Here is a 12,263-nt window from a genome sequence, read left to right as displayed (position 1 = left end):
CCTGAGTCCTGAAAACTACTGGTTTTTAAAATCTCTTTCCCAGCTCCCCCGTCCAGCCCTGCTTGTAGAGCCAAAAAAAAAAAAAAAAAGACAAACGACCAATAAGCATATAAAAACATGGCCAACAACGCTAATAATTAGGGGAAATACAAATCAAAGCCACAATGAAATATCATCTCATAACCATTAGGATGGCCACAATGTATATATATACCACGTTTTATTTTTATTCATTCATATGTTGATGGACATTTAGGTTGCTTCTGCTTCTTGGCTATTGTGAAAAATGCTGCAATGAGATATTGGCTTCAATTCTTTCAGATATATATTAATATATTTTAATTATAGAACTAAAAATGAGACTGCTAGACATGCGGTAATTCTATTTTTAATTTCTTGAGGAACCTCTGTACTGTTTTCCACAACAGCTGCACCATTTCACATTCCTACCCACAGTCACGAATGGGTTCCAGTTTCTCCACATCCTCCCCAATACTTATTACCTCGTTTGCAAGAGAGACCCCCTTTCTCTTTAGAGGTTTCATCATGACTTGGACTCCATTCTGCTCACTTATCTCAGGTACCCCAGTGGCCACCTCCCGGGGCTGAGCAAAGGCATCCACCTTGGCATCCGGGTCTCCAGCAGTCACCTTATTTTGGTGGGCAATGACACAGCCCGCATTTATTCTCCTTCCAGACTCTCATGGGGCCTTTCATAATCAAATTCCCGACACCACACAGGAGCCCGTTTGACCGTATGGTGTGGCCATTGGTTATGGCTGAGGAAGCTTTGAATACCCAGATGTTACCTTTTGGGAGAGAACCAAGCTCTTCTTTTCCTACCACATATACTACTCTTTATTTAGCTCATGGTGAGGACTTACCTAGTTCATCAATTAGTTTTATCATCCACAGGGCAAACAGCAGTGAACTTTGATATGGGGTCCTGTCACTCAACATGAGAATTTTCCAAAGAGAACAAAGCAGCCTGTGTCAATTCAATGGGGAGAGATATGAGGTTCAGAACATTCATCTCTACAGTGGGCTGCTTCTCAGGTTGTCCTAGAGGTAGAGACCTGACCTGCTTGCACTGTCCCAGAAATACCTCCACTTTTAGCATGTGCTATTTCATAATTGTATTGCATAGGTCCTTCTTTATTAGAATGACCTTTTTATATTACCCCAGACATAATAGTTTCTTTATGCCCCTGTATGAGGTCCTTTGTCCCAATAGAATGGATGTCTAAGAGGTTGCATCTAGCCCTGGAAGTGGGGAGTGTTTTAGACCCAAATCCCAGTGATCATCTCTAGGAGGCTGCATAGAATTCTATGAGAAGCTCCAACCTCTGTGTATTTTTAGTTGCAGACACATCCATAGCATTTAAATCAGGGCTGGGGGGTCCCATTGTCCTCTCAGAATACAGAACTTTTAAATATTTACTACAGAGGTGGGTTCAGGTGATTCTAAGAGCTCCCATTTTGTTTGGGCAAAGGATGGGCTTGCTCATACGAAATGCACTCAGCTGTGAGCTAGTGATAACAAATTCTCCATTTATGAATCATGTGCTTTTTTATTTACACTTTCAGCTACTAGTGATGGCACCGGTATAAATCCCTATTTCTTCCTTTACTCCTTTGAGTTTTACTGTGACCTTGGTGCTTTTGAACATAACATTGACATAAATCCAAGCTTCGCTTTTGACCTGTTAAATATTATCTTCTTCAATATAATATAATATATATTGCATTGCTGAATGTACAAAAGCTTCACCCACCACACCCAAGCCAGTTAAAATTTTAACTAACTTAATTTCGATATAATTTCAAACATGGAAGTTATAAGCATAGCACAAGGTGTCCCCACTTTTCCTTCACTGAGATTCATCAACTGTTAACATTTACTGTATTAACTTTATTCTCTCTTCCCCCTCCCTCCTTCCCCACATCCTCGCTTTTACAAAAAGTTGCACACATTGAATGTATACATCTTGATGAGTTTGGACATATGTATACACCTGTGATACCATCACTATAACCAAGGTACTAAACATATTCATCACCTCCAAAATGTCCTTGTGTTTTGTTTTGTTTGTTTTGTCTTGTAAGAACATTTAACGTGAGATCTACTTTCAAATTCACAGAAGCAGAGAGGCAGGGGCAGGGTTGGGGAAGGGAATTCGAAGTAGGAAGGGAGAGAGAGATCAATGTGATGTTATGTAGGGTGGTCAGGGCGGGCCTCTTTGTAGTCTATCTCCATTAATTCGCAGAGGTGTGATCATTATTCTCTTATAATTCCTTACATCTCCCTTCTCTGCAATTGTTTCTGCATTCTCTTTACAAAGATTCCTTATGATTTCTCATTTTTGTGTTAATTTGGCTGCACGGTGGTTTGGCTATTATATTCAGTTTCTTAAAGAACCACTGCTTCGTTTTATTTATTAGTTCTATGTATTTTTTAACCTTCGATTTCATCATCCTTTTCCATTGGTTGGCTTGGTTTAGTCTGGTGTGTGATTGTGTTTTCTCATTGCAAGTATAAAGTACATACATACATACATACATATATACATAAATGTATGTGTGTATATATCCAATATATTTACAATTGTATCAAATATATATACCCAAATTGTATTTAGTTATCTACTGCTTTTTGCCTGTGTACTCTCATTTTTCCAATTTAAATACCACTTTCTCTCCCAATCCCCACCCACCTGTCTTTACTAGAAAGACCAGCAGTTTTCTGCAATGCCATTCCTTTAGAACTAATGATAGAACTCTGTGGTATTGTATAATTTATAAAAATTATAAGGTAGTCACATTTCCCATTAGATCCATTATTAATTTAATCATTCACCCATCTATTTATTTTCTCTTGATGGATTAATTGAGCACCCATTGCTAGGCACTATTGTATTCACTGGAGAAAGAGAAGGGAAAGAACAGGTGAAGCCCCCTTGCCTCACAACCCTTGCATTCTGTTGGTGAAAGACCAACAGTAAACAGACATGTATGTCTACGGTGCCAGGGAATAAATCTATCCCATGACCTGTAAAACCAAAGGGCAGAAGAATTGTACAACTTTTCCAAAAGGGATTAAAAAAGACCTACTGGGTCCCAAGTGCCATGAAGAGGTAAGTACTCACTGAAAGACACAAGACACAGTCCAGGTGTGACTAATCCAGGCTCAGGAAATGTTCACTGAGAATCTGGTGCACTTAAGGATGGGGCTGGACTGCAGGTGGGACTCCGAGTCCACAAGTTATGCCGGGGAGGTGTCTCGTCCAATCTAACACTCCAGAATTTTCTCCCCTGACCCTCTTATCTTCTCCTACACCCTCTCTTCTGGGTTACTTTCCACTAGATGAACCAGAATCCTAAACAAACTGGAATGCGCAATGGGCATGGCCACTACCCAGAAGACAGCCAGAGCTGGTTTCTACTGCTAAATCTCAGCAGTAACCTGGATACTTACAGGCATCTTCCTTGGAATCACTTATGAGCACAAGGATTTTCCAGGAAAATCTTAGCAAGATTGCAATCTGGAGGAACTAAATCAATGTCTAAATTCAATATGATGCAAAATTAACAGACAACAGAATTTGTTATATGCTCGGACTCAACGCAGTGATTCTAGAGTTCATTTGAAGGAATAGCCAGGAATTTTCAAGTGCTTAGCAGATTTAGGCTTTTCTAGTCTTTAGAACATTTTCAAGGTACAGCAAACGAAACATTGCATTACTGGTGCACCATGGACAGTGCAGAATTGAGTTTAGAATTGGAGCTGAGAGTGCATGCAGGTTTCTATAAGAAAATGGTGGAATTTCACAGCAGTGGGTAAGGTTAGGATTATTTTTTAAGTGCCAGATAACTATTTCGCCCTTAATTAAAATGGGTATTCAGTGCGTGCATCAAAGATTTGAATGCAAAACAAGGCAATTAATAAAAACATTAAAAGAATGAGCTGGGGATTATGGGTCCTGAGCCTGGATGGGCCCAGGTCTGGCTGTGATCCAGGCTCGTGGCTAGGAATAGCACTCCGAATTTAGAATGTTACGTTAGTGTAGTAGGGCGCCGGCGCCTAAAATATGTAAACATAATTCAGCTTATTGTATCACGCATGTGTGGCTGAACACCACTATCGTACTTTGATATATGAGGAGCCATACAGTCCCCTGGAAAGCAGAAGGGGAGCACAAGAAAGGGGAGCAGAAGAGCAGAAGCAGAAGCGTGCTCCCTGCAATAGACTGTGCTCCCCACAATAAAGTCGGTGCCTGACATTTCATTCTCACGTCTGCCTCTTGTGCATTCTTCCCACTGGGCGTCTCACCACCGAAACCTTTCTTTCTCGATCAGCTCAGCACCGACAGTGATTGAAAAAAAATTTAAGTGGCAAGGCCCAAAGAATGATAGAAACCTGGAAGCAAGCAACAAAAAGACTGATACAATGAATATCATTTTTAAAAAACGACTCAAACTACTTAAAAGCTTACAAATCACTGAGACTCCACTTGCAGGGATCTGCCTAGGAGACCATTACAGATGAGCCTCGGTTTGGATTTAAGAACAGTCACAGGGGCTACGATTTAGTTATATTGGCAACAGCGGGGATTTGGTTAAAGTATTAAGTGGCAAGGGCATAAGTTGCTGGAGCTCCAAGCACACATCATTTGGTAAGGTCACCTGGCAGGTTAATCCGGGGATGGTTGATGGGGGAGATAAGGAGGCGGGGGCGGCGGTGGGGGGTGGGGAGCGGGCAGAGACCTGAGGGATCTGAATCCCCACCAGGTGAAGCTCAAGGTCGCCGGAAGAGGCTGGGCCAGCAGGGTTGAAATTGGGGCAGGCGTGGGCCTAGCACCTGCTCTTCTGAGCGTGCGGAGTATCCTGCAAGGCAGCCAACCTGGTCTTACCTCCACCGCCCTCCACCCCTACTTGGTGACTGCTCCTGAGCGCAGGGATGTGTCCCAAGAAAGGCTAACTAACCCTCTCGGAAAGAAGCTTTTCACCTCTAGGCCCACAAAGACTCTGGGGCTGGAGAGAGAGGGACTCAAGGCCACAGAGTGTGGGGGCATTGTGCACAGATCAGCCCAATTCCCGAGGTGGAAGGAAAGTAGGTGAGCTGTGCAGACGGAGTGGGACAACCAAGACTGGAGATAGGTGTTTGGAGGACCTGTTCAGGTTGCAATCGCTTAGGTGTGTGTGTTGTGGGGCAGAGTCCAGGTGGCTGTGCTATGGGGATGCCTGGTAGGTGAGAAGAACCCAGTACACCTGGCTCACACAAGCAAGCCCTGTGACCCATAGGGTCCTGTGTGTGTGGGGAAGGGAATCAAAATCAATAATTTTCTTAAATTTCTATGAATATTTTACCAGATCCCCTGTCTTTTACTAAAGGACAACTTAGCAGCAATCTTGTTGGTGTGATTGGAAAATGTGTGTAGTTAGGACCTGATGCTTTAATTGAAGTCATAGTTTTAAAAAGCTGACCAGGCAAATACATCGAGATGTCTAATATAACTATGTCTATCAAGGGCCTCTCCCCTTCAGGGTCATCACCTTCAGGACAGCAATGAGCGGCAGGGCCAGGACTCGGGCCCGGGGCAGAGCACGTGGTCGGACACCCCCCAGACCTGCTACGCCTGGAGCCGCTGCAGCAGTGAGCATTTCAATATTCATGTTTCCTTTATGTAAAAGATACTGCCTCCACCGAAAAGAGAGAGAATTGGTTGTTGAGCCAATATAGTTCAGGTATAGAGGTCTCTCCTGATGAAAGAGAACTAATAAATTTCATGAGAAAAGTCAGATTCTACAGATGCTAGCATGGGTAGGCATTATCTACTTGGGTATCCACTTTGCTGCTTCCCTTCCACGTTTGATTTCATGTATGCAAACAGACTTTTTTTTTAATCCCAACTGGATGGAAAGGCTTCTAAATTTCTTGGCCGCAGTTAGTGACTCCTCCTTAGGACTTCAGCTTCAAAACAGGCAACTTTGTTAAAGTACTTGAACAGCCTGAGTTGGACAGAGTTTCCAGTATGGTTTAAACTTGTCATCCCTGCTGTCTGTGTGCATTTCTGTCTTCTCTTATCCCCTCTCCACTTGGGGCTTTCGTGCAGCAGAACCCAGCTGTGCTGAGGGGGTCTTGCTTCTCCGATTTCCAGTGGGTCCTGGGGCTGGCCTAGCACGCACGTGACGCCATTCAAGGCCATTTATTCTCTTCTGTGATTGTTGCTCCTCTCTCCTCCTCTGCTTCACTCAAACCTCAACCTTCCTCTTCTGTCCTAATTCTCAGCCTTTAACATCAACTCCCATGTCGCTGAGATAAACAGAACATCAGAGCAGAACTTCAACATCTTCCTCCACCACATGTCCCCCACCTGGCCTCAGCCCCTCTCCTGAAACCCTCTGCTTCTATCTAAAGAAAATATCTCCACCTGCATCCTGAGCCCCTTCACCAATTCTCTGTCCCCAGGCATCTCTCCTGAACTTCTTGCCTTGATTTTCCAAGTCAGCAGATTTTTGCTCTCCCAGGTCATTTCTACCTGCAAATGACCAGCTAACTTTTCTCTCATTCAACAGGAAACCTCTCCCAGATCCCACTCCCCTCACAATTACTTCCTTACTCTCGACTTCTGATTGCAGAAACCTTGTCTCACCCCAGAACTTCAGTTCTCATTTCCCTCCCTTCACTCCGATCAGGCCCTCCACCGTCGCTCCATGAAAATGGCACCTCTAGTGTCCTCCGCTCGGTCAGATCCACAGGTCGGTTCTCGAGCCTTCGCCTCCTTGCTCCATCACTTGTACTTGGAATAGTTGGGCCCTCTTTTCTCCTTTAGAAACTCCCTCCGTGTGGTGTTCAGATCACCACCCATGCTTCATCTTTCTCCTGCTCACAAGCTACTGCTGCTGGCTCGTCTTGGCTTGGTTCTCCTCCCTGCCCTGTTGATGTGCCCAGGACCTAGTCCTTGGACCTCTTCTCTTTGCTACAGGTACTCATTCCCTTGATCATCTTATCAGTGTCATTGCTTTCCGTGTTACTTGTTATGTGGACAAGTCCCCATATTTATATCTCTGGCCAGACCCCTCTCCTGCACTACCTGACGCTCCCCAGATATCCACAGATGTCTCATCCTCCTGATTCGCCCTACCGGACATGTCATAATTAATTTAAAGAAGTCCCATTCTTCCAGCTGTCCAGACCAAAATCTTGAGATTCATCTTAGACTCCTCTCTTTACCTCACATACCCTTCACGGAAACAACCAGGAAACACTTGTCTTTGACTTTCAAAAAAATATTCGGTATCCGACCATTTCTTACCACTTCTGTTACTACCTCTGGTCCAAACCACCAGCATCCCCTGCTGGATGCTGCGGTGGCCTCCTCACTAGACTTCTTGCTTTTGCCCTGGTCTCAACACAGAACCAGAGAACTAGGTTCGTGTAGTTCCTCTGCTCACCACTCTGTAGGGTTCCCACTTCCTCAGAGTCAGAGGCACATCCCTTCAGGTGGCCTCCCTCCTGCTGTCTCTCTGGCTTCCTTACCCGCTCCTCTCAGCTTTGGTCATTTTGCTTCAGCCACGCTGGCCTCCTTGTTATTTCTTGGGCATTTCTGCCTGAGGAACTTGGATCTCTCTTGCCTCCATCTATGGCTTGTGTAACCTTGTTAACTCACCGCCTTTAGGCTTTGTCCCACATTAATTAATGCAACCAGCCCCCTTCATACCCCAACTTCCCAATAACTGCCAATTTTCCTTACTTTGCTGTTTTTTTCTCCATCCTCCCAGTAATTACCATACTATTGCTATATACAGTACTCGTTATATTTATTTTGTCATCTGAATGTGAGCTTTTCAAGGGAAGGTCCTTCGCTTTATGCCCTGATAGTACCTAATGCATGGCAAGCATACAATAATTTTTGGACGTGGAACAAACATAGAGATAACATTACCCTTTATGTTTATCTCCAAAAACACGCAGACCCCAAAACCTGGTCAAATCCAACCTACACTCCAGCCACCGCAAGAGGAAAGCCAAGTGGCTAAGCCTGGCCAGCCAAGAGGAGCAGAAGGAGCATCTCAGCTTCCAGGTAAAAAGAGAGAAGGAGGATATGGTAAAGGGCAGGGGATGCTTAATACGTGAAGGGACAACTGCAGTAATAAACTTCTAGACAAATAGCTTTGCTGTTTCCAGGAGGTTTGGCAGGATGGGAAGAATGTACAGCTTGCAACTACTCCCTTTCCTGCAATGAATTATCCCTCTATATTTTAAGGCTTACGGAAAAAGAACAGATCAGTATTCATTAGCCAATTCAATGTAGTTGCTTTTCACGTTTAGACATTTGTTTATATACAATAACTCTAAGTAAACTAGGAAATTCCAGGAAATTATTTCCTTGGTCATTAGCAAATCCCCATTTCCCCATCCCTCACCTCCTGAAAACCAGTCTACTCTGCTTCTATGAACTTGATTATTTTACATACCTTAAATAAGTGGAATTATACAGTATGTGTCTTCCTGCGACTGGCTTATTTCCCTTAGCATAATGTCATCAAGGTTCATTCATGTTGTCATATACTGCAGGATTTCCTTCCTTTTTTTTAAAGGCCGAATGAATAACATTTCATCGTATGGATAGAACACATTAACTTTCTCCATTCATCTGTTGATGGTCATTTAGGTTGTTTTGATAGCTTGGCTCTTTGTAATAGGATTGCAATGAAAGTGGAAGAGCTAATATCCCTTCGATATCATGATTTCAATTCGTTTGGACAGATACCTAGAAGTGGGATTGCTGGATCGTGTGGTAGTTCTGTTTTTAATTTTTTGAGGAATCTCCCTATGTTTTCCATATCAGCTGCACCATTTTGCAATTCTACCAGAGCATACAAGGGTTCAGATTTCTCCACATCTTCACAGACATTTGCCTTTTTAAAAATGAATAGCCATCCTTACAGATGTGAAGTGATAGCTCATAGTGGTTTTAATTTGCGTTTCCCTGACGGTTCGTGGCCTTAAACACCTTTTCATATACCTGTTGGCCATTTGTATGGCTTTGTTGAAGAAATGTCTATTCGGGTCCTTTCCCTTTTTCAAATTGGGTTAATTGTTGTTGTTATTTTGCTATTGAGTTGTACAATTTTCTTATATATTTAGGAAATTAACCCCTTGTCAGATACATGGTTTGAAAATATTTTCTTTAAGTTGCCTGTCACTGTTTCCCTTGCTATACAGAAGATTTTACCTTGATAACATCCCATTTGTCTATTTTTTATTTTGTTGGCTGTAATTTTGGTATTATATCCATGAAATGATGGCCAAGACCATTGTCATAAAGCTTATTCCCTGTTTATTTCTAGGAGTTTTACAGTCTGGGGTCTTACATTTAAGTCTTTAATCTGTTTTGAGTTGATATTTGAGTATGGTGTGAGATGGGATCCAATGTGATTCTTTTGCATGTAGACATTCTGTATTCCCAAAACCATTTATTGAAGACATCCATTCTCCATTCTGTATTCTTGGCACCCTTTTTGAAGATTAGTTGACTATATGCATTTATTTCTAGACCACTGGTGTGGCTTTGAGCTAGTATCACACTATTTTAATTACTAACATTTTGCAGTATATTTTGAAATAAGTGTGATGTCTTCAGCTTTGTTCTTAAGATTTTTTTTTTGGCTCTTTGGGGTCCTTTGTAGTTTCATACAAAATTGCACTGTCATTCAATTATTGACCTTGCAGAATATTTAAATCTGTATGAATCTTAGAATGTAAAAAAAATGTAGTGTGAGAGCTTTTCCAGGTCGGTGTTAATAAAAGGGATAGATCAGTGGTTCTGTATCAAAAGCCAGTTTCATGGAATTGTCCATTCAGTGAGCATTTTATGATGTCCACTAGAGGGCAGTGTGGTGCCAGGTGATAAGCCTGTAAAGAAGTAGAAACCGGACAAGGTTTCTGCTTTGAAGAATCTTGTAGTCTGAAGAGAAACCTGAAGAAACCAGACAAATAACAGAGCAGAGATGAATGAGGAGCTAAGGCAACCACTAATATAGATAGGAGGTGTGTTGAGACAGGCTTCTGGGTAACACTCCCCTTTTCTGACCCATTACTAAAATAATGTCTAAATCCTTCTGACATCTTTTTCTACCTCAGACAACCTCGACTGGTTTACCTCATCGCTGGGGTTTAACATTGTCCTTTCTGGTTACATTTCCCTTTTCATTGTATAAATTCACAGCTTTCACACTTATTTATACACAGGGGAACTTCAGCTCTCGGCTGAATTACAGGCAGCAACGCTAAAAGGGCGGAGGGCACGGTGCGGTGGAGTTTTTCGAGACCTTGTTGTGAATACTCGGCAGTACTTGGAACATGTTAGAGGGTCCAAGGCAGGTACGCTGGCCATGTTTTTCCTTTTTTATTTTATATTAGTTTTAGGCATACAGTATGATGGTTAGACATTTGATTTATGAAGTGATCCCCCTGATTACGCTAGCACCCACTTGGCACTATGTACAGCCATTACAATAATACTGACTATATTGATTTATGAAGTGATCCCCCTGATTACGCTAGCACCTACCTGGCACTACGTACAGCCATTACAATAATATTGACTATATTCCCTATGCTGTACCCTAAATCCCTGTGACTGTTTTGTAATTACTAATTTGTACTTCTTCATCCCTTCACTTTTTTCACCCAGCACCCCAATCCCCTTCCCCTCTGGCAATTGTCAGTTTGTTCTCTGTATCTGTGAATCTGTTTTCATTCAGTTTGTTCATTTCTTTTGCTCTTTAGAGTCCTCATCTAAGTGAAAGCATATGGTATTTATTTCACTCAGCATAATACCCTCTAGGTCCATCCAGTTGTTACAAATGGTAAGATTTCATTTTTTTAATGGCCGAGTAATATTCCATTGTATATGAACCATAACTTCTTTATCCAACCATCTATTGATGGGCACTTAGGTTGTTTCCATATCTTGGCTATTGTGAATAACGCTGTCATGAAACGTAGGGGTACATAGATCTTTACAAACTAATGTTTGGTTTTCTTTGGATACATACCCAGAAATGCAATAGCTAGGTCAAAATGTAGTTCTATTTTTAATTATTTTTGTGGAAACTCCAAACTATTTTCCATGGTGGATGAACCAATTTGCAATCTCACCAACAGTGTATGAGGGGTTCTCTTTTCTCCACATTCTTGCTAACACTTGTTTTTTGACTTACTGGTGATACTTATATGAGAAGTGTGAAGTGATATCTCATTGTGGTTTTAATTTGCATTTCTCTGATGATTAGTGACTTTGAGCATCTTTTCATATGTCTGTTGGCCATCTGTATGGCCTTTGGAGAAATATCTGTTCTGCCTATTTTTATTGTTTTTTTTTTTTTTTCCATTTTGTGGATGGTTTCCTTTGCTGTGCAAAAACTTGTAGTTTGATGTGGTCATATTTGTTTGTTTTTCTTTTGTTTCTCTTGTCCAAGGAAAAAATTACTAGTAGCAATATCCGAGTTTACTGCCTATATTTTCTTCTAGAAATTTTATAGTTTTAGGTCTTACATTTAAATCTCTAATCCACTCCAATTTTATGGAGTTGTTCATTTTAAACTTTTGCTAAGATGCACGTTTGTGTTTAAGAGTGTGTAAAGCTTCATACCATCATTCTAAGTGGAGGTACCCTCTTACCTTTTTGTAATAACTTTCACATTTGCAGAAATGAAGACATATTTTAGAGTCCTGGATGTACTCTTCATTTTTCTTTTCCTTTTATAGCTGCTAAGATAGAATGACCCAGTTCTTCGGTTGGGCTGAGATGTGGAAAAAAATCTAAAAACTGTTATGTACAGCGACTCCCCCACTCCCATTAGGAAGCCTTGTGCTGCAGAGGTTTTCTTTTTATTTTGACCTCTTTTTATTAAATATTTTCATCTTATATTTTAACTTCGTAAATGTATGCTTTCATAAGTTCTCACCTAAATTGATGTTGGGCATTCTGGATGGCAGGTGCACATAAATGTTTGTTATTTGTTGTTAATCTCTTTGTTTGATTTAACCTTGGCTGTCAATATTGTGATGTCCAAATTGTTTGGGGTCCAATCAGCCCCTTTGTTTTATTTTTGACATGGGGCTCAATTTTTCAGGCTCACAAGGTAAAGTGATCAAACTATTTGCAAACCATTTCCGAGTGACGTCTTGTCCCCAGTGGATCGCGTATAAGTACAACATTGACTACATGCCAGCCATAGAAAATGGAGATGTT

The 12,263-nt window shown here is 41.6% G+C and overlaps 1 protein-coding gene across 1 annotated transcript in view; it reads left to right on the top strand.

Annotated features, from left to right (window-relative positions):
* Positions 1-3,126: 3,126 nt before the first annotated feature.
* The window catches only part of PIWIL3 (piwi like RNA-mediated gene silencing 3), a 30,799-nt gene continuing 21,662 nt past the window's right edge, over positions 3,127-12,263 (top strand). The window contains exons 1-4 of the mRNA XM_015590532.1: positions 3,127-3,134; positions 7,976-8,108; positions 10,285-10,387; positions 12,145-12,260. Of these exons, the coding sequence (XP_015446018.1) occupies positions 3,127-3,134; positions 7,976-8,108; positions 10,285-10,387; positions 12,145-12,260 (360 nt within the window). The remainder of the gene's footprint in view (positions 3,135-7,975; positions 8,109-10,284; positions 10,388-12,144; positions 12,261-12,263) is intronic.

The sequence above is a fragment of the Pteropus alecto genome, unplaced genomic scaffold (assembly GCF_000325575.1).
Source record: "Pteropus alecto unplaced genomic scaffold, ASM32557v1 scaffold190, whole genome shotgun sequence".
Classification (NCBI taxonomy): domain Eukaryota; kingdom Metazoa; phylum Chordata; class Mammalia; order Chiroptera; family Pteropodidae; genus Pteropus; species Pteropus alecto.
This window is presented reverse-complemented; position numbering and strand designations above follow the sequence as displayed.